This window comes from Bos indicus, chromosome 25 (assembly GCF_029378745.1).
Source record: "Bos indicus isolate NIAB-ARS_2022 breed Sahiwal x Tharparkar chromosome 25, NIAB-ARS_B.indTharparkar_mat_pri_1.0, whole genome shotgun sequence".
NCBI classification, from domain to species: Eukaryota; Metazoa; Chordata; class Mammalia; order Artiodactyla; family Bovidae; genus Bos; species Bos indicus.
The window spans coordinates 22,112,516-22,135,872 of NC_091784.1; the positions used below are offsets into that span (position 1 = coordinate 22,112,516).

The 23,357-nt window shown below is 46.1% G+C and overlaps 1 protein-coding gene across 1 annotated transcript in view; it reads right to left on the bottom strand.

Annotated features, from left to right (window-relative positions):
* Positions 1–1,769: 1,769 nt before the first annotated feature.
* COG7 (component of oligomeric golgi complex 7) overlaps positions 1,770–23,357 on the bottom strand; it is a 90,471-nt gene continuing 68,883 nt past the window's right edge. The window contains exons 14-17 of the mRNA XM_070779797.1: positions 22,676–22,759; positions 18,399–18,513; positions 4,815–4,958; positions 1,770–2,172 (exon numbers count right to left, since the gene is read on the bottom strand). Of these exons, the coding sequence (XP_070635898.1) occupies positions 2,006–2,172; positions 4,815–4,958; positions 18,399–18,513; positions 22,676–22,759 (510 nt within the window). The 3' untranslated portion in view covers positions 1,770–2,005. The remainder of the gene's footprint in view (positions 2,173–4,814; positions 4,959–18,398; positions 18,514–22,675; positions 22,760–23,357) is intronic.

Genomic DNA, 23,357 nt, shown 5'->3' on the forward strand with positions numbered 1-23,357 from the left:
TCCAAGCCTCAGTTCCTTTGTGCGTGAAATATTCCCGGGCTCCATGTTCCGGGAATGTGAGGCAATGGGTAGGAGACAAGGAAAGCCCACCCAGGCTCAGAACATGGTGCAGCTCAATTCAAAAGGAGCCTGCAAGGGACTCGGCTGCCTGCCCTTCTCCCAGTTTTCAGGCGGCAAGAAATCCTGCATGGTCTAAGCCAGGGTTTCTCTACCAGAGGTGGTTTTGCCTCCTGGACCATGTCTGGATGTTGTTGGTTGTCATGTTGGTTGTCACAACTCGGGCATCCAGTGGGTGGAGGCCAGTGATGCTATTCAACATCCCACAGTGCACAGGACGCCCCACGGCAGAGCTGTTCAGCCTGGCGGACGTCAGTCCTGCTCCTGTGCTCCCAGCCTTGCTTGCAGCTGGGGAGACACCTGGCGACCCAACATGGCCATGAGGCCTGGGAGGAAGTCAAGGGTGGGGCTCTGGGAAGGCCTTTGCCTCCCCAGTGGAAGGGATGAACTGCTGCTTGGCCACCCCCTCTCTGCCTCCTTCCTCTCTGGATGCGGATGCTGTACCTACTTGCAGGAGGATGAGGCACCACGCCCATAGTGCAACGTCAAGATCACAGAGAGGCTGGTCCTGACTCGGTCCAGCCACTAAATAGTGCCCATAGCCACCACCATTTGACTCTCTGTTACTAGCAAAAATCAATTCTTATTTAAGTCACTCAAATTACATTATTCTGTTACTTAGAGCCAACTAAAATCTTAACAGATGCAGAAGCTATTGACAAAAAAAAAAGAAAGAAAGAAAACCTGATAGAGGGCTTCCTGTGGCTCAGTGGTAAAGAATACACTTTCTAGTGCAGAAGACTAGAGTTCAGTCCCTGAGCCAGGAAGATCCCACGTGCCACATGGCAACTAAGCCCTCGAGCCACAACTACTGAGCCTGTGCTCAAAAACCCGGCAACCACCACTACTGAACCTACGTGCAGCAACTACTAAAGCCCCGCGCTCTAGAGCCTGTGCTCTGCAGCAAGAGAAGCCACCGCAGTGAGAAGCCTGAGCACCGCAACGAAGAGTAACCTCTGCTTGCTGCAACTGGAGAAAAGCCCGCGTGCAGCAACAGGGCTTTTCGGTCAAAAATTAATTTAAAAAAAAGAAAAAAACCTGACAGAATCTACATCACCTGGCGGGTTTTTTAAAAGAGGGAAAATCAAAGTCCTTACCATGGCTTGCAGGACATGCTATGATCTGCACCTCTTTCCTCCCTGACCTTATCTCCGGCTTCCCACTTCCACTGCTGACCATGGACATGCCCAGGGCCTGATCCGCCTTTGCCCTCAGCCTGAGCACTCCTCAGAGCTCGTCACCACGCACAGCCCTCATCCTTCAGGTCCTGGGGTTGCCCGTCCAGCTCTTCCCAGGCCACTGCCCCCTGACGCCCTCTGGGCCCCCAGCACTAACATCTTGGATGATCTTAGTCGGAAAGGAAAGTAAAAGGCTCCCCATCCATAGTATTCTCCAGGTAAGAATACAGGAGTGGATGGCCATGCCGCTCTCCAGAGAATCTTCCCAACCCAGGGATCAAACCTGGGTCTTCCACATTGCAGGCAGATTCTTAACCACTGAGCCACCAAGGAAGCCAGACCTTAGTCAGTTTACCTGCCAATTCTCTCTCCCTCCCTGCTTCAGCCTCCTTCCCAGCTGAATCCCCAGTGTGGACAGCCCAGTACGTGGGAAGCATCCAAATATTCACTGAGTAAAAATGGAAAGAAAACGGCCTTTTTTCATTTCATGGTATTTATTAACTGCACTTTCAAGATGGAATCATTTTTAAAAATTATCTGAAAATTCCTAATAAATAATTTACCTCTAATTAACAGGCTTTTTTTTTGATTATACAAATGAACCAAGTCCTTTCGAAACAAGTTCTGGCCAATGCCTGGTGGATTTGTAGAGCAAGACCAGTCTGGAGAGTTCTGTGGCCCCAACACTCTTGTCAGCAGGAGCATGGGGGTCAGTAGTCCACACTCCGCATGGTGGCCACCGTGGTGGCGAGGCGACGGGGCAGGCCTTTGCTGACCTGTCTGTAGTCCTCGGGCTTGGCCTTCAAGAGCATCACGATGTTCTGGAGGGTGCGGGACGGCTGCAGGCCCAGGGCGTCCATCACGTTGATCAGGTAGTCTGTGGGGTGGGAGCAGACGGACACAGACAGACAGACTCAGCACCAAGCGGACGAGCCCTAAGGGCCTCCCCATAGTAAGAAACAAGATGTCCCCCAACCCCCCCAACGCTGGCTGCCAGATCTGCTCTCAGCCCACGGGCCTTCACTCTGAGGGTGTTTTACAGGACGGTCAAATATGACTGTGAGCTCGGCCCAGGCCCAGGTCTAGGGATTCTAAATAAACGAAGGAGTTGCCAACATCGCCACCACACACTCATCTCTGCAGCCCGATCCGCCAACCTCAGCAGAAGCTCTACACTGAGAACTCCTGGGTTCCCAGCCCTGCTCCCCAGTGGCCCCCACTGACCACATGGAAAACCCAAGGGGTCAGGAGACACAGGGTTTATCTAAGCAGCTCCCAAAGACCCCCCAGCAGAGCCTCTACAGGGGGGATGCAGATGGTGCTTGGGGCAATCCCTGGTGTAATGTGGTTCCCACAACTTCCAGATATAACCCCTTGGGGTACAAGTGAGGACAGATTCCTGAGCCCACCCCCAGGCCCAGTTGATGAAAGTCTCCAAGAGGGGTGTGAGGGGCCTATCCTTCTGAAAAGCAGCATCTCCCATCCTAACCGGCAGGCGAGCTCAGGCAGCACAGGCAGAGTGGAAGAGAAAATGGGGTTTCCAAGGTCAGGGTGACCTCAGTGACTCCTTTGACCTCTCGTGTCTCCGCTTCCACCCCTGGAGGCAGTCAGTACCCTCGGGCAGCACCGCTCAGGGGGTGAAGAGGGACAAGGACCATGAACACGCCCCATGTGATGCAGGTGGTCAATAACTGGGCATTCTTTCCCTTCGTCCTTCCGGGGCAGCGCGGCCAGCCCTCTCCGGCTCCTCCCTCTCTTCCTGCCCCCAGGGGCTGGAAGACACATCACCCAGCAAGTTCCTCCCTACTTTCTGATCACCGCCTGCATCAATCTCTCCTCCCCGATTAGGCTGGAGCTCCAGCATGGCTCTATCTTCCCTGTGTCTTCTTTCCAAGGCACAGCCTGTAGACGGTGCCTGCTCTGTCCTGGATGCCTGACCCCACGACCCTCTCAGACAGCCACTTCCCAGGAAGGGCGCCACCAACCGGTCAGACACCTGCCTCCGGCCCATGTGCACCCATAAAACTGTGCGCTCTCCTTGACTGCAGGCCAGGACCTGCAAAGTGGCAGCCCACAACCTACCACATCTTCTGTCCAGACAGCAAGAGTGCTTTTGTTTCAACGTTTAACTTTGTGTCCCTAAGGTGTCCATATGCTGCCACAGACCTCACTGCTCCCTATTGTGTTACCACTGGGCAGCTTCCCGGGACCTAAGCCCACACTCACTCCCTCATGGTGGAAGCTCAGTGAGCACAGGAACTGTCCAGACCGCTCTGGTTCTGTCCCATCTCCTAGCATGAGAGCTGCTTGCAACAGATGCTCAGTCACCACTGAGCAAGTGAAGAGGTGGATCTGGATGGGAGCTGAACAGTGAGGGAAGATGACATGTAGACGAGTGAACTCTAGGGGCCGCCCCCAAATCTCACTCGCTAGTTCTGCTGGTTCTCCCCTCAGTGCTCCTGCCTGTACTAACAGGGACCACTGATGAACAAGGGAACCTCTTCATCTCTTCTCTGAACACGTGCCCTGTGAGATGACGAGAGCTGGCCGCTGCTCTGTAACTGCTGAGAGCTGACCATGAATGAGTATAGCGAGTGGAGTCACACATCTGGGTTCGAGGCCTGGCTCCGTCACTCACTGCCCCGTGACCTGGAGGAAAGCATCTCACTTCTATTTCTGCTTTGGCAAAACCAGAGGCTGGCTTGGCCCTGTGCTCACTCAGGTCAAAGCCCTGGCTGGGTCTCCAGGCTGCTACTCTTCAAGTCTCCTACCATCCGCTCCCTTGACCGCTCCAAGAGCTGCCTCCAGCCAAAGAGCCGGCAAGTCACTGGAATGATACCAAGAGGGTGGGGAGATGCTCCGACTGCCCGCCTGCAGCACCCCAACCTCAGAGCACCTCCCACCAGGTGGCATTACCTCCAGGGACGTGTGCCAGCAGGAGGAGATGGCACACGCCCCTTGACTTGGGAATCAGGCAGGTACTCAGGTGGAGACGGCGGGGCGACCCTGGTGGGGTGGCCTTGTGACGCAAGTGCCCTGTGCCCCCGTTTCCTTATCAGAGTGCTGAAGGCAGGAGCACAGACCTCACAGGGGAGTTTTGAAGATTGCATAAGACAATGGGCGCGAGAGCTTGGCTCAGGACCTGCATGCCTGCTTGTAGTGAGCACTTAATCAAGGTCGGTTTGGATGATGATTATATGGATGAACAGAAGGCAAGGCAGGGCAGGGCATCATCACACCAGGCTGCCTCACCCATCCAGCCTGTCTTGCCAAGGCGCCCCTGAATGGCTCTCAGCCCTGGCAGCTGTGAGAATCCCCGGGGACATCTGGCAAACTACTGGTGCCCAGGCTTCCACCCAGACTTGTCACGTCAGAGCCTCTGGGGGCGGGGACTGGAGAATCCACATTTTTAACAAAGCTTCCCAGACCAACCCCGAGCTGAAGCTGAGAGAAGCCCTGGGACAACCTTCCTGGAGACAACCTCCTGGACAACCTCCCCCGCCCGCCGCGGGGACCCACCGATGTCGGTGGCCAGCTGCTTGGTGGAGTGCGGGGTGAGCTCAGGAATCTGCAGGATGGCGTCACAGTAGGTCTGCATGGTGGCTCTGGCGATGGAGCCCAGCCAGTTGTCGGCCATGTTGTCCAGCTCGGGCAGCTCGTCCCCTGGAGAGGGAAAGACAGTCGTCACCAAAGAAACAGAGCCTGGTCAGGAAAAACTGCCCACTGACAGCCTGCACAGGTTTCCTTGGTGGCTCAGACGGTAAAGAATCTGCAGGCAATGCAGGAGATCCAGGTTTGATCCCAGGGTCGGGAAGACCCCCTGGAAAAGGAAATGGTAACCCACTCTAGTATTCTTGCCTGGAGAATCCCATGGACAGGGGAGCCTGATGGGTGGCAATCCATGGGGTTGTAGAGTCAGACACGACTGAGTGACTAACACGTTCACTTTCACCAGCTTGTACAGGGCTGCTCTGGGTGACCAGGGTCATGACGGGTGCTGCATGTATACACAAAGCTACGGTCAGGTGGGCAACACAGGAAACAGAAGACAATTACATCTTAGGTCAACTGGTATTGACTTAGTATAATGAGGATTCAGAAGAGAAAGCAGTCGGGTGAGGTGGGACAACCTTAGTGGTCTCAAAGTCTGGGGGCCGATGCAGCCACTCAGGCCAGGAGGACTTCTGCGCCTGCCCATCAGATGACCCGCCCAGAGCCGGACCAGCAGACCAGGAGCTGACCCCCCTGTCTGTAACCCAGGTCAGAGGGAGTCGGGGAGCCTCCTAGGGCCCAGCACTCACACCTGGGCAGCACGTGCCTCCTCTGCCCAGAATCATGACTCCACGGCAGCTCCGGCTGCCTCCAAAGATCTCCCAATTCCCTGTGGCCAAAACAGGTGCCTCCACCAGGGAAGAGGACCACGACACGGGGAGCCTGCGACCTTCTTGCAGGGGTCTGCTCTAGCCCACTGGGCGGGTGACCCTGGGACACATCACTTCATAGTTCCTGAAGTTCAATTTCCTCACGGGAATGATTTTTAAATCTCCCTCCTACTTATCATGTATCTAAGCCTGTAGCCCGTCAGGCTCCTCTGTCCGTGGAATTCTCCAGGCCAGAATATGGGAGTGGATAGCCATTCCCTTCTTCAGGGGATCTTCCTGACCCAGGGATTGAACCCAGGTCTCCCACATTTACCATCTGAGCCACCAGGGAAGCCCGTATCTAAGCCAAAAAGTTCCTATTGGCTGTTTAACCATCTGCTTCATAAAACTTTCACTGTTAAAATGCTGGAAAAGAATATGAAGAAGAATTTATATATATGTATAACTGAATTAGTTTGCTGTACATGAGAAACTAACACAACACTGTAAATCAACTGTACTTCAATAAAATCTTCAGAAAAGAAAAAATATGGGGACTGGAATGAGCTATTCCAAATCCTGAAAGATGATGCTGTGAAAGTGCTACACTCAATATGCCAGCAAATTTGGAAAACTCAGCAGTGGCCACAGGACTGGAAAAGGTCAGTTTTCATTCCAATCCCAAAGAAAGGTAATGCCAAAGAATGCTCAAACTACCACACAATTGCACTCATCTCACACGCTAGTAAAGTAATGCTCAAAATTCTCGAAGCCAGGCTTCAGCAAGATGTGAACCGTGAACTTCCTGATGTTCAAGCTGGTTTTAGAAAAGGCAGAGGAACCAGAGATCAAATTGCCAACATCCGCTGGATCATGGAAAAAGCAAGAGAGTTCCAGAAAAACATCTATTTCCGCTTTATTGACTATGCCAAAGTCTTTGACTGTGTGGATCACAATAAACTGTGGAAAATTCTGAAAGACATGGGAATATCAGACCACCTGATCTGCCTCTTGAGAAATTTGTATGCTGGTCAGGAAGCAACAGTTAGAACTGGACATGGAACAACAGACTGGTTCCAAATAGGAAAAGGAGTACGTCAAGGCTGTATATTGTCACCCTGTTTATTTAACTTATATGCAGAGTACATCATGAGAAACTCTGGACTGGAAGAAACACAAGCTGGAATCAAGATTGCCAGGAGAAATATCAATAACCTCAGATATGCAGATGACACCACCCTTATGGCAGAAAGTGAAGAGGAACTAAAAAGCCTCTTGATGAAAGTGAAAGTGGAGAGTGAAAAAGTTGGCTTAAAGCTCAACATTCAGAAAACGAAGATCATGGCATCCGGTCCCATCACTTCATGGGAAATAGATGGGGAAACAGTGTCAGACTTTATTTTTGGGGGCTCCAAAATCACTGCAGATGGTGACTGCAGCCATGAAATTAAAAGATGCTTACTCCTTGGAAGGAAAGTTATGACCAACCTAGATAGCATATTCAAAAGCAGAGACATTACTTTGCCAACAAAGGTCCGTCTAGTCAAGGCTATGGTTTTTCCTGTGGTCATGTATGGATGTTAGAGTTGGACTGTGAAGAAGGCCGAGCGCTGAAGAATTGATGCTTTTGAACTGTGGTGTTGGAGAAGGCTCTTGAGAGTCCCTTGGACTGCAAGGAGATCCAACCAGTCCATTCTGAAGGAGATCAGCCGTGGGATTTCTTTGGAAGGAATGATGCTAAAGCTGAAACTCCAGTACTTTGGCCACCTCATGCGAAGAGTTGACTCATTGGAAAAGACTCTGATGCTGGGAGGGATTGGGGGCAGGAGGAGAAGGGGATGACAGAGGATGAGATGGCTGGATGGCATCACTGACTCGATGGACATGAGTCTGGGTGAACTCCGGGAGTTGGTGATGGACAGGGAGGCCTGGTGTGCTGCAGTTCATGGGGTCGCAAAGAGTCGGACACGACTGAGCGACTGATCTGATCTGGAATGCTAGTTCACTGGGTAATTCTTTCCAATTTTTTGTATGCTTGAAAATTTTCATAGTAACATATTGAATGAAAGATTTAAAACAAAAAATTATCCAGGTCAGTTTCTTTTTTGTTGTTATGGTTTCAACCAGTATTACAATGCTATTTTGTGGCTGGAAGGTTTTTTTTCCTTCTTAACAATGTTCAACCCAGAGCCTAGCACATGGTAAACAATTAATAAACATTTAAGTGAGTGAATGGAAACAACCACATACTCACTAAATCTCTATATATGTATCGGCAGTGAAACAATAAGCTATTATGCTCCTCCTGATGTAAGGCAACAGACAATAAATACAGCACTACATTCTCTTGCCAAAGAATGTGAACCTGAATTTAATCCTTACCAGTAAAAGATACAAAATGAAGTATTTCTAAGTCAACTATTCCTAAATGAAATAACATGATGCCTGGGATTTGATTTAAATACTCTAGCAAAAAATGTGAGCAGAATATATGAAACAAGAAGAAGCCATTCTTAAACCCAGGTGATAAGTGTCTGGGTTTCACTGTACTAGTCTCATGATTTGGGTGTGTGTATAGAAAGTGGCATGAAAAATAGTTAAAAAAAATTTTTTTTAAGGTTTTCCTTTTTTTGTTTTATATTGGGAGCATTTTAAAACAAAACACTTATTTACTTTTGGTGGTGCTGTCTCTGTTGCCGCACAAGCTTTCTCCATTTGCAGGTAGCAGGGTCTACTCTCAAGTTGCGATGCTAGGGCTTCTCACTGCAGTGGCTTCTCTTGTTGAGGAGTACAGGCTCTAGGGCACACGGGCTTCAGCAGTTGTGGCACACGGGCTCAACTGCCCTGAGGCATGTGGGATCTTCCTGGACTGGGTGTCAAACCAGCAGCCTTTGCATTGCAAGGCAGATTCTTAACCACTAGACCACCAGGGAAGCCCCTAAAATTTTTCTCTAAACTTAAAAAGCATATTAGTGGACTGCTCCCGGTGGTCCAGTGGTTAAGACTCTGCCTGCCCATATAGGGGACACAGTCCAATCCCTGATCTGGGAAGACTCCACATGCCACAGGGCAACCGAGCCTGTGCGCGCTCTAGAGCCTGTGCTCTGCAAGAAACCCCCGCAGCGAGAAGCTGGAGCACCGCAGGTAGAGAGTAGCCCCTGCTCACTGCAAATAGAGAAAGCCCGCATGCAGCAACAAAGACGCTGTGCAGCCAGAAATAAATAAATAAATAATTTTAATTAAAAAATAAAAGGGGAAGGCAACAAGAGATCTTCCGCTTAAAAAAAAAGTATATTAGCCATTAGATGAAAATAAAAATCACTTAGGATCAAGATGGTGACACACGAAGACCCTGAACTCACTTCTTCCCCCTGGAGAGGCAGAGAACAAAACCCCCACACAGCAGGGAGGGATCTCACGGGCAGAGCCCCTCCCTGAGGAGCGAAGGGTCTGTCTGTGCCCCACATCCGGCGCGCCAACCCTGGGACCTGCACCAGTCAGATGAGGTCCCCAAAACATCTGGCTCTGAAACCAGTGGGACCTGGGGGTGCTGTGGGGATCTGAGATACTCCTGTTGAGGAGCTCGAACACAGAGACTCATCCTGGGAACCAGAGCAAAGGCAGCAGTTTGAGAGGTGACCGGATTACACATGAAGGAAATTCAGTTGCTAGTCTTAAAGCTTCAGCCAGAGGCACAGGGAATATCCTGGGGGAGGAGAGGTGATGGAAAACGCCATTCTGCACTCTCCCCCTCGGGGCACAGAGGGGCAGGCGGAGACACAGCCTCCTGAAAGCTGAGGGTGTGGGCACCACCCCCTGCCCCCCGCCCTGCGCTCTCCTTCTGCACCACTAAAAGCAGGTGTGCCCTGCCCCCCCACCCCCTGCCGCGCTCCTTCCCAACCCTGGTTCCCCACAGGGAACGCCTCGGTTGCCTGACTCTGATGACCAGAGGGGCTTATGCTCCTGGGCCCTGCAGGACCATAGCAATCAGAAAGTCATTTTAATTTTTTTTTTTTTTTTTTTACTGTTTCAGTATAATTTTATTAGCACTTATTACATCAAAATTCACATTTATAGGATCCAAAGGACGGTCTTAGTATATGTAATTAGAGTTTAACAGTAAGATAGAACATATTCTCATTATAGCACAGCCCTTAAAGAGTCAAGGATAACACGGAGAATTAAGTACATTTCTTGATAGACATAGAAATGAAGTCTGTATGCATAGTGTCACTTAAAAACAAAGTTCCGTGGAAGTATATAATAAATCTATGGATGTGAATTTCAGTGGCAAGTATCACTGACTTCCAAACAACGGACACCAAAGGGATGTCCAATCAAACAGAAGCACGGTGGCTTTCATTCAGTGTAGAGCAGTGATAACTCTACAAAGAGACCTTGAGTCCTTAAGCCTTGTAATATGCTATTATGCTGTGACACCAATACAAAACACATCAACTCTAAGGCGTCGACTCTGACGCATTATGACAAAAAATCTTTTTTTCTGTCAGAAAACACTGAGTTTTTTCCTCAGAAAATGCTGAACATTTTTCTATCAGAAAATGCTGTGGTATTCTGGGCAGGATACCACACCCAGGACACCAGACAGGAGACGGTAACACAACCGGTCTGCATGTGAAAAAGGCCCATTTAATTGTCCTGAAGCTTCAACCTGCAGGACTGGCCTCAGGTTTGCCACCCGGGCTACAGAGGTGCCCTCTGGGAAGGCAGGCAGGGAGACATCACTCGTGCCCCCTCCCTTGGCTTCACCCCTGCTCAATGGTGCCTCCCAGCAAGGAGCTTCCACACTCCTCTAAGTCCCCATTCTTGCAGCTGTCGCCCACGAGACACCTCCAGACCAGATCTTCCAGTCTGGAAGGCAGCAGGGTCCATGACTGCAGCCCCTGCATACTTCAAAAGCTGTTACCTGCGGATCTGGCTTCCAATCAGCCTGAATCTGGGCGCTCAATGTAATCACCCCTTTAGGAACAGACAGGTCTTGGCACATCCCGGGACCCATCAAGAAACAAACCAGGCTTCCTGGACAGCCACAAAGGTATAAGAGACAACCGAGAGCTAGGGTGAAGCTGAGTGATAAGGTTCATTTCCTACACAAAGCCATTCCTTCAAGCCTGGGAGAGGGGGCTCTTTCGCTTGTTACACGGAGGCCAACGCAGAGAGTCAAGCAAAATGAGGGAACAGAGGAATAGTTTCCAAATGAAAGAAAGAGACTGAACCTGAGAAAAATGCCTTAATGAAACAGACATAAGTCATCTACCTGAAAAAGAGTTCAAACTCACGGTCATAAAGATGGTCACCCAGCTTGGGCAAAGAATGGATGAACAGTGAGGACATCAACAAAAAGAGAGAAAATACAAGAAAGTACCAAACGGAAATAATAGAGCTCAAGAATATGAACTGAAAAATACGTTAGTGGGATTCAACAGCAGATTAGATGAACCGGAAGAACGATTCACTGACCTGGAAGACAGAGCAGTGGAACTCATGCAAACAGATCAGCAAAAAGAAAGAATTTTAAAAAGTGAGGATAACTTAAGAGACTTATTGGACAACATCGAGTAGAATAACGTTTGCATTATAGGGGTCCCAGAAGGAGAAGAGAGAAACAAGCAGAAAATTTATTTGAAGAACTAATGGCTGAAAACTTCCCTAACCTGAGGAAGGAAACAGAAATCAAGATCCAGGACACAGAGTTCCAAATAAGATGAACCCAAAGAGAACCACACCAACAGACTTTACAAGTGAAATGTCAAAAGTTAAAGAGAATCTTAAATGCAATGGGGGGAAGAAAACACAAAACCTTGCGATATGCAAGGAAACCCCGTAAGATTATCAGCTAATTTTTTTTATCAGCTGATACTTCAACAGAAACTCTTCAAGTCAGAGGGACTGGCATGTTATACTCAAAGTGCTGAAAGGAAAAAACTTCCAACCAAGAACAGTCTATCACTCAGGTTATCATTCAGAACTGAGAGAGAGAGTTTTCAAGATAAGTAACAGTTAAAGGAGTTTACCACTACTAAACCAGCCTTGTAAGAAACATTGAAGGGTCTTCTTTAAGCTGAAAAGAAAAGGTGCTAACTAATAACAAGAAAACATGAAAATAAAAATCTCTCTGGTAAAAGGTGAATATATAGTTAAGGCAGAATATGCTAGTATGAAAGTTAAAACACAAAAGAGGTAAAATTAACTAAAAAAATTAGTCAAGGGATACTCAAAAAGATATATGACATAAAAAAGTTAATGTGATGGGGGAGGTAAAAATGTAGAGTTTTTAAAAATGCATTCAAGTGTAAGTTTCTATCAATTTAAAATATACTGAAGTATGTGTGTGTGTATATATATATTATATGTGAACCTCATGGCAACCACAAAGCAAAAACCTACAGTAGATACACAAAAGATAATTAGAAAGGAATCGAAACATAATACTAAAGAAATTCATCAAACCACAATGGAAGAGAGTTTGGTTCATATTCTGCCAGATCTATATTCAATACTTTTACATGCAAACATGCATGTAGAAATAGACAAGGTGGGGGTATTTTCAAACAGAAATAATACTGCATGAATTATTCTGTATCTGCTTTTTTGTCTTAACAATAACAGATCTTTTCTGTCTTAACAATATATAAAATCCGTATTTTTGAAGACCTTATCTCTAGGTACAAATAGTTCTACCTCCCATAAAGAAAATCAAAAAGAAATTTTCAACATTATGGATACATCACAATATATTTATCTACTCCCTGAGTAATAGACACTTGGGTTTTGTAATTTTGTGCAATGAACTGCCTCATATGCACCTCTGTGGGCACATATACATGGATTCCTCTAGGATGGGCATGCAGAAGAAGAGCTGTTGGATCAAAAAGGATGGGTATCCTTTAGCTGTTGATGGAAATCACCCTCCAGACAACCTTTATCAATTTATACTCCTAGGGTCTGATCTTTGGTTTTCTTCTTGTACAAGTTATGAGATATATCATACACGTGGTAGAACATATATAAAAAAAATTACATGTCTTAAAGAAGAACCATAAAGCCAATGCCAATGCAACCACTTCTATGCTCAAGACAAAGGCCACTGCCAGGACCTGAAATCTCCCACACGCCTCTCCAGTCACACATAGCAGGATCCCAGGTACCATGCTCTGTATCCCCCGCAAGCCTTCGAGCTTTGGCTGTTCACATTCTGTCTTACTTCTTTTGCTCGATAATATGTTTGTCAGAATCATTCATGTCATTATGTATTGCTGTAGCTTATTCACCTTTAATACTGCATACTATTTCATCCCATCAGATCAGATCAGATCAGTCGCTTAGTCATGTCCGACTCTTCGTGACCCCATGAATCGCAGCACACCAGGCCTCCCTGTCCATATCCAACTCCCGGAGTTCACTGAGACTCACGTCCATTGAGTCAGTGATGCCATCCAGCCGTCTCATCCTCTGTCATCCCCTTCTCCTCCTGCCCCCAATCCCTCCCAGCATCAGAGTCTTTTCCAATGAGTCAACTCTTCGCATGAGGTGGCCAGAGTACTGGAGTTTCAGCTTTAGCATCATTCCTTCCAAAGAAATCCCAGGGCTGATCTCCTTCAGAATGGACTGGTTGACTACACCATAATGTAAGCACCCACTGACTGCTGATGGATATTCGGTTTGTGGCTTCTGGTCTGTGGCTATTATCAAGTCACCACAAATATCCTTACAGATATATATGGAGGCACCTATTGAAGAGGTTCTAGGATGTACATCTTGGAGTAACCTGATAGGCTGAGGGTATGCACACTGTCCCTCTTATTAGAAAATGCCAAACTGTTTTCAAAGTGGATACATCAACTGATCGTGGTGGTGAGCGTTCTCCAGTCTTTTCTTTCTGGCCTCACCACAGAGCTTAACAGACCTTAGTTCCCCGACCAGGGATCGAACCAATACCCTCGGCAGTGAAAGTGCAGAGTCCTAACCACTGGATAGCCAGGGAAGTCCCCTAGTCTTTTCTTCTTCCACTTACATACATAGAAGCTTTTTTTCAAACGGACTCATACTGTATACTGCATTAAATATTTTTGTAATCTCAAAAATGACAGAATGATCTCTGTTCATTTCCAAGCAAAGCATTCAATGTCACAGTAATCCAAGTCTATGCCCCAACCACTAATGCCGAAGAAGCTGAAGTTGAATGGTTTTATGATGACCTACACAACATTCTAGAACTAACACCAAAAAAAGATGTCCTTTTCATCACAGGGGACTGGAATGTAAAAGAAGGAAGTCAAGAGATACCTGGAGTAACAGCCAAGTTTGGCCTTGGAGTACAAAATGAAGCAGGGCAAAGGCTAACAGAGTTTTGCCAAGAGAACAAATTGGTCATAGCAAACATCCTTTTCCAGCAACACAAGAGATGACTCTACACGTGGACATCACCAGATGGCCGACACCGAAATCAGACTGATTATATTCTTTGCAGCCAAAGCTGGAGAAGCTCTATACAGTCAGCAAAAACAAGACCAGGAGTTGACTGTGGCTCAGACCATGAACTCCTTATTGCCAAATTCAGACTTAAATTGAAGAAAGTAGGGAAAACCACTAGACCATTCAGGTATGACATAAATCAAATCCCTTATGATTATACAGCGGAAGTGACAAACAGATTCAAGGGATCTGATAGAGTGCCTGAGGAACTATGAACAGAGATTCATGACCTTATACAGGAGGCAGTGATCAAGAACATCCCAAAGAAAAAGAAATGCAAAAAGGCAAAATGGTTGTCTGAGGAGGCCTTACAAATAGCTGAGAAAAGAAGAGAAGTGAAAGGCAAAGTAGAAAAGCAAAGATATACCCATCTGAATGCAGAGTTCCAAAGAACAGCAAGGAGAGATAAGAAAGCCTTCCTCAGTGATCAGTGCAAAGAAACAGAGGAAGACAATAGAATGAGAAAGACTAGAGATCTCCTCAAGAAAATTAGAGATACCAAGGGAACTTTTCATGCAAAGATGGGCACAATAAATGACAAAGCGTAGGGACCTACCAGATGCAGAAGATATTAAGAAGAGGTGGCAAGAATACACAGAAGAACTACACAAAAAAGATCTTCATGACTCAGATAACCATGATGGTGTGATCACTCACCTAGAGCCAGACATCCTGGAATGCAAAGTTAAGTGGGCCTTAGGAAGCATCACTACAAACAAAGCTAGTAGAGGAGACAGAATTCCAGCTGAGCTATTTCAAATCCTAAAAGATGACACTTTGAAGTGCTGCACTCAATATGCCAGCAGACTTGGAAAACTCAGCAGCGGCCACAGGACTGGAAAAGGTCAGTTTTCATTCCAGTCCCAAAGAAAGGCAATGTCAAAGACTGTTCAAACTACCGCACAATTGCACTCATCTCACAGATTAGCAAAGTTATGAAAATTAGAAATTTTCTATTTTCTAGAAAATAGAAAATTCTCCAAGTGAGGCTTCAGCAGTATGTGAACCGAGAACTTCCAGATGTTCAAGCTGGATTTAGAAAAGGCAGAGGAACCAGAAATCAAATTGCCAGCATCCGCTGGATCCCTGAAAAAGCAAGAGTTCCAGAAAAACATCTACTTCTGCTTTACTGACTATGCCAAAGCCTTTGTGTGAATCACAACAAAGTCTGGAAAATTCTGAAAGAGATGGGATACCAGACCACCTGACCTGCCTCCTGAGAAATCTGTATGCAGGTCAAGAAGCAACAGTTAGAACTGGACATGGAACAACTGACTGGTTTCAAATTGGGAAAGGAGTATGTCAAGGCTGTATACTGTCACCCTGTTTATTTAACTTATATGCAGAGTATATCATGCTAAATGCCGGGCTGGATGAAGCACAAGGTGGAATCAAGACCGCTGGGAGAAATATCAATAACCTCAGATATGCAGATGACACCATCCTTATGGCAGAAAGAGAAGAGGAACTGAAGACCCTCTTGATGAAAGTGAAAGAGGAGAGCAAAAAAGCTGGCTTAAAACTCAACATTCAGAAAACTAACATCATGGCATCTGGTCCCATCACCTCATGGTAAATAGATGGGGAAACAATGGAAACAGTGACAGATTATTTTTTGGGGGCTCCAAAACCATTGCAGATGGTGACTGCAGCCATGAAATTAAAAGACACTTGCTCCTTGGAAGAAAGGCTATGACAAACCTAGATAGCATATCAAAAAGCAAAGACATTATTTTGCCAACAAAGGTCCATATGGTCCAAGCTATGGTTTTTCCAGTAGTCATGTATGGATGTGAGCATTGGATCATAAAGAAAGCTGAGCGCTGAAGAACTGATGCTTTTGAACTGTGGTGTTGGAGAAGACTCTTGAGACTCTCTTGGACTCCAAGGAGATCAGTCAATCCTAAAGGAAATCAGTCCTGAATATTCATTGGAAGGACTGATGCTGAGGCTGAAGCTTCAATACTTTGGCCACCTGATGTGAAGAACTGACTCCTTGGAAAAGACCCTGATGCTGGGAAAGATGGAAGGCAGGAGGAGAAGGGGACGACAGAGGATGAGATGTTTGGATGGTGTCACCGACTCAATGGATGTGAGTTTGAGCAAGCTGAGGGAGTTGGTGATGGACAGGGAAGCCTGGCAAGCTGCAGTCCATGGGGCCGCAAAGAGTCAGACATGATTGAGAGACTGAACTGAACTGAATGAGTTAATGGTTGTACAGCATTTAGTTATATGGATATACCAAAAATTTCTAATCAAAATTTCTACAGTTTCACATTTATTTTTCTTTCTGATGCTTTGCTTTTATAAACAATGGTGGGACATACATTCATAGAGCTATACTCGTGATTATTTTATTAGCACACTTAATAGCAGAATTCCTGATCTAAAAGGTATACACATTTCTAAGGCCTTTGATCTTATGTCAAATAGTCCTTCAGGAATTCAAACTGTACAATTTAAACTGTTTTCCTCCACCTTGCCAAATATTAAATAAACACTTAAACCAAATGGATGTAAATGCAGTCAATTTGATTATAAAAAATTGGTTATAAAAAATGAACCATGTTACTTTCATTTGCAGCTCTTTGAGAATTACTGAGGTTAAACATTTCTTTATATGTTTTAGCTTATGGAATGCCTTCAGGTTATTTACTTATTTTTCTGTGGGTGTTCACTTTTTTCTTACTGATTCATAAGAACTTTTATAAAATGAGGATATAACCATCATCTATCATATATGTTGCTATTTTTTCCAGCTTACCATTTATATTTTTTACAATTTTTTTCATTTCAAAGTCTTCTCTTCCTTATCCCTAAGATTAATTAATTCTCACTCATAGATAAGCTTAGCAGGTTTCACATTTTAAATCTGAATTTTAAACAGAATTATTCTTTTTTCCAAAAACTATATGAGTATCAGGGACTTCCATGGTGGTCCAATGGTTAAGACTCCACGCTTCCACTGCAGGGAGCCTGGGTTCAATCCGTGGTCAAGAGACTAAGATCTCACATGTCAGCAGCCAAAAAATTATATAAGTATCGTCAACATTTATAATCTTATGAAACTTATAGATTTTATTTGTATTACTTTTACAAACAGTTTGTGGAAATTTGAGAACAATCCTAATTCTCTGTGGGATAAAAAGCTTGATGTATTGATTCAGTCAAATGCACTGATTATACGGAACATTTCTCTTTTCTCATTAATCTTCCTGTGAAAGCCTAAATGAGAGGTACGAGGTTTTCTCAGTACTCATGTGGTTTTGCCATTACATGTCTGTCAGCTTCTTCTTTACATACATTGGTGCTGCACTACTGGACACACCAGGGTACTGGCTACTACGGGTTCACTATGAAATCCACCTGTTACCCACACAAAGAATCATTTAGTCCTATTTATTATCTTCTGATTTGATTCAACTTCTTCTAACAGTGATGCAGTCATCTTTTTTTTTTATCTGCATTTACATGAGATCCCTTTTAGCAACCCTTAATTTATAATCTTTCAATGTGATTTTATTTTCAGCGTGGTGCCTTCTCTTGAGCTGCTGAATCCTTTATACACCAAGTGATTCTTTTTTCCTGTCTGTTCAGCCTTAAAGAGGGAGGCCTATCGTGCCCAATTTAGAGAGAAGATGATTTTTGATCAGAGAGTACGTGGCCCCTGTTCAAATCTGTCAGGCCAAGAGAATGAGGAAAAGGAAATGTGTTCATGTGTTGTATTTTTACCTTGTCAGTTTATAGACCCAGGAGCCCTGGGGAGTTGGGAGCTTGCTGCAGTCAGAGGCAATTGGACAGGAAATGCAAACCTCTGTGCTGAAGAGTTTATTTTTGTTCTGACAAGAACTGTACCTACAAGGGTCCACTTTACTCCGCACGTGGCCCACAGAGAGGGGGAGCAGAGAGAGTGCCCCTAGCGAACCCCCCCGCCCTGTGAGCTCCCTTCTGTCATCAGTGAATGCCTACGAGCCCAGGCCCACCTGCCACCACCTTCCCACTGAGGGCACTGGGGGGGTTCACCCAGAGACACCTTGCACAGTGAGCCTTCCCTTACACACTCCGTCCTGCAGAAGTCCCTCGGTGGGTACAATAAGAAAACCCCAATCTCACCCAGTCACTCCTGTGCACTCCGACTCCTATTTCATTGGGAGTGTGAAGGACATGTGTGTGATATGGGTGAGGCTGCAAGGAGCCTGCGATCACATCCCAGCCTGCTGCTCCCTGTCCCGCACGTCTCTCTCACCTTGCTCAGGAGGAAACGGCAGCTTCCCGGCATGCAAGGCCAGCTCTAAGGCTGAGTCCTCCTGAGTCACGAATGGCTCCAGGTTCAGGGGGAGGGACATGATATACTGCCCGATCTGAAACAAAAGAGAGCGCTGTCAGCCCGGTGCTGACGCATGCGTGTAACGATCGCATGCAGGACGTTCATGAGAAGGCAAATGGTGGGCAGACAAAACTGCGAGACCTGTTGGCAGCCCCAGGCCTGATCTGTCCAGTGTGTGGTAATATGGGTTAGGCAACGTCTGAAAAATAAAACCACTGCCAGTTTGCATGCAGATCATAGATTCATCCTTCTCACTAATGGCCTCAATATTTCTGGAATGCATTCAATGTGAGCTCTACCTCAAATGAGTAATGGATTACCAGAGTGCTTTGTAAAATTTAAAGTGCTTGTGTAAATATGTTATTATTACTGTTCATGGATTAAAAACCGGTAAGATGCTAATGTCAACAAGTGCATAGTCAAGCAAGAATTTCAGTCGTGTCTTTTGGATGTGGATCTGGGTCTCTTCCTTCCAGGTTCCTGAAGCAGGTGAAGGAAGGAGTTTTGTGGGGGGAGTAGGGGGAAAGCAGTTTATAAGTTAATTTGGAGGGAAAATTGTATGTTTTCATAATACAAACTCTAGAAAATAAACCTTCTTGGTTGGTGAGGAATCGCAAAGGTAGGGTTACAAGACATTAGAGATGAGCCATAAAGCAACTCAGGGTTAGTCATGTGTGTGTCATCATGGGTACATTTTAGACACCTATTTCCATTACAACTCACAATTGTTTAGGACAAAGTAAAGGCAAGCATAAGCTAAGTATATGTTTCGTTCCAAAATGAGACTGATTTTCAGGTTATGACAATAACCTGAATATATATTTTCTTTAAAGTATATATATAATATATATATTTATAATATATAATATATATTTATATATAATTTATATATAGACATATAATTTATGTATTAATATATATTTATATAATATATTGATATATATTTATTTATATTATATATATATAATGTAATATATCATATATATTTTCTTAAAAAAATACTGGAGCCTGTTGTTGCCTTTTTTTTTGCTTCATATTGATTCTATACATTCATTCCCACTTAAGAGTTGATACTGATTCTGCCAGCTAATGTCCCAGAACTAGCTGAGAAAGATCTTCTCAATCTGGCCTTACATACACCATGGCAGGTGTCCAGAAGTTAAGGCAGACTCCCAAAAGCTACCAGCCCAGATTAATGCCTTCATTTCCAAACATTTAATGAAGCCCATTGTGCTAATAAGAAATTGTTAGTTTGGTCTCCTTTTAAAGAGGTACATACGCAGATGGTAAAATAAATGACATCAGCACCTTTTCCTTTCATTTACTTAGCACAATCTTTCACTCAAATGAGACAAGTGGCCGCGTACCTGGCTAATAACCACAGCCACTGTACACTGCAGCTTGAAATGGCGACAAAATCACCGTTTTCCCCCAAGGCTGGGGGAAGAGAAGGGTGCTGAGTTTTGGGGTTAGAATGTCTTCATTTCAGTTCCACTCAGCCAGTACTTCCTGAATACCTACTATGTGCAGAGATCACAGGCATATTCCTGTACTTGGTACCTCTTTCACCTGTAGCCAGTTTTACTTGAGATAAAGAATCGTCATTATGCCTTGCATCTTTGCCATTTCATTTTTCCCAAGGACGTTCTGTTTCATCCCCTCATAATGCTCACACAGTTCTGTGTGGGTGAGGGCATCCACCAACAAGGCAAAGTGTCAAGTACAAATTTTCAATCATCTGACACCTTGAACTTCAATTAATGGGCCTCACACTGTGATTCCTAGAGAGATTCCATGACACCAGGTTTCTCTTGGGAGTTCTACGTTTATTTTTTGGAAATCAATGTGGGAAAAGATGCTTCTCATCAGACCTCTAGAGGTTTGTCTACTATTCTCACATATTCAATAAATACTCGTCAATATCCTGTCTAGGTAAGCACAGTGACTCAGGAAACATGAAAAGCTCTGTGGTCAGAGGACCAGGGCTTGAGTTCTGACTCTCCCACTGTGTGACGTTGGGCACCTTACTTTACCAGCCGGGGCCCTGGTTTCATCATCTCTGAAATGAGGGTGATCTCACACTTACTTCAAAGGGCTGTGGCAAGGATAAAATTAATCCTGTGTGAGACACACATACAGCATCCTGGCATCCTAAGAGAGCAGCCGCCGGGTAAATGGCTTCCCCACCCCACTCCCATCCCCCAGAGCCTTGGTGCTGCTGATGTGAAAACACGGCTGCCACCAACCGGCTCACTAAGTTGTTGTGAAGACAAACCTCGGTCTAGGACTTCCCTGGTGGTCTGGTGGTTAAGAATCCGCCTGCCAATGCAGGGGAACACTGGTTTGATCCCTGGTCTGGGAAGATCCCACATGCCTCAGGGCAACTAAACTTGTGCGCCTCAACTTCTGAAGCCCTCACACTCCAGAGCCTGTGCTCCACCACGGGAGAAGCCACTGCGTCTAGAGAAAGCCCAAGCAGAGCAGCAAAGATCCAGCAGGACCGAAAATGACAGATAAATAATCTTTAAAAAGTCAATGTGAAAACCTTTCGAGTCCCTTCTGGAAAGCAACATCATTTCTGGAATCAATTTACAGTGCAACACACAAGTCTGGAGAAGGAAATGGCAACCCACTCCAGTGTTCTTGCCTGGAGAATCCCCATGGACAGAGGAGCCTGGCAGGCTACCGTCCATGGGGTCGCAGGAGTCGGACATGACTTAGCGACGAAACTACCACTGCCACACAAATCTCAATCCTAAAAATGAGAGTCTTCTCACTGGTTGTAAAGACCGACTCACATTTTCAGCTCCCTCAGTCCAGGATATTGGATGATGCCCTGAAAACAGAGGAAAACAACTGCCCTGTGGACAATGACACTGCTCAATGAACAGAGTGTGGAAGGCCATTCTCTTTGCTACTCACCAGTGGGATCACACAGGCCTCCTCTAACTGTACCGTGTTTACTTTTAAAATTCTTTCCCATTTTTTCAGTAGTCATGACTTACAAAGGGGTGGGTCCTAAAGTGAATGCTCATGGCAGAGATCACCCACCTCAAAATCACCCCTGAAAAATCACAGAACTCTCCCACAGTATGGGGAAGACATGATTGGGATCTGCTGCTCCCGGACATTTCTTAGGTTCACTGACATTTAAAAACAACGCAGCTGGACTGCAGGAAGGGCAATAAAGGAGAGGCCACATGCAGATGTCTGGGAGACAATCAGCTCCCAAGGGTGAAAGGTGAAGGGGCAAAGGCCTTGAGGTGCCCCTGTTCCCCTGCAAGGCTCATTCTGCTCTTTGTTAACATTAAGCCTGTATAACTAAAATTCTTGTAGAGATTTACTTGAAAGTGGAAGTATTAGTCGCTCAGTTGTGTCTGACTCTTTCTGACCCCATGGACACGCTCCTGTGTCCATGGAATTCTTCAAGCAAGAATACTGGAGTGTGTAGCCATTCTGTCCTCCAGGGGATCTTCCCAACCAAGGGATCAAACCCAGGTCTCCCATACTGCAGGCAGATTCTTCACCATCTGAGCCACCAGGGAAGAGATGTACCTGCTGCTATGAAATTAAGCATGAGCACACAGGCCTGGTAAAAGGTAGGTGCTCACTACATGTTTTTTTGGGTTTGAACACACAACTATGACACACTGTTCTTCTGAAAAGTCATGAAGAATTTGACCACCTGCTTCCCATCTTCCCAAGCTCTGAATCTCCTGCTGCAGTGGTCTCCCACATCTTTGGCTCCAGGGACCAGTTTCATGGAAGACAATTTTCCCATGGCTGGGGGTGTGGTTTGGGGATAATTCAAGTGCACTACATTTATTGTGTACTTTACCCCTATTATTATTACATCAGCTCTACCTCAGATCATTAAGCACTAGATCCTAAAGGTTGGGGACCCTGTCCTACTGGACTCACACTTTGAAGCCCTCAGGTTTTGGCCACATCTCACATTGAGAGGGATGGGCCAGGGGCAGGAATGTGTTCGGCTCCAAAATCCACATGTGTTTCATCAGCTGACTTAAGGAAGTCAGCTGCATTTCCTTAAACTCCTGGCTATGGATGGAGACTGTCCCAAAGCACAGGTCCAGACAGCACCGGGGCAGCCAGGACCATTGCATGTGGAAGGGTCAGACATGACGCAGTCTCAGATGCTGTGATCAGCACAGAGCAAAGTGTGCAGAGGCTCTTACGTTGCTGATGTACTCGAGCGGGGTGAGACTGAAGGTGGGCAGGTCATCGGTCAGGGTTTCTCCAATGCCGGCAGTGTTCCAGCTCTAGGGGAGGAAGGAGAGGAAGCAGTCAGGGTCACAGCACCCAGGCAGCAAGGGAAAGCACAGAAGAACGTGGCACCCACCGCAGGCGCTGTCTCTGCTCAGAGCTGGCCTCTGGTGTTATTGCCACGTGGCAGAGCAGGGGTTTCTCTTCCTCCAGTCATCACCGGGAAGCCCGCCACAGAGAAGGCAATTCTTTCTCTCTCTCTGCATCCTTTCTGATCCATAAAACTCTACAAAGCAGGAAGTCCCACCTTCCCAACTCAACTATTCAATGGGAACCGATACTCTCTTCACCTTTCTTGGAAGGTGAGAGAAAGAGCTGGTTATTCTTGTTCTGGGTTTCTCTGCCGGGCACAGGTAGCCTCACTAACTCTGGGGTCGTCAGCCTGCACCCTGTAGAGACCAGGACCCCTGCTAAAACCCTCCCCAGAGACCATATGTGAGTCGGAAGCCCTGTCTGGTTGCAGGAACCGTGTTCACCAATACTGCTGCCAATAAGGTAAAGCTGCTGCTTTTGATCTACCTGCTTCCTGGATCTAGGTCTCAGCTGACTCAGAACTCAGTGGGAAAGGGATGAGAAGGAGGCTCCAGACCCCAC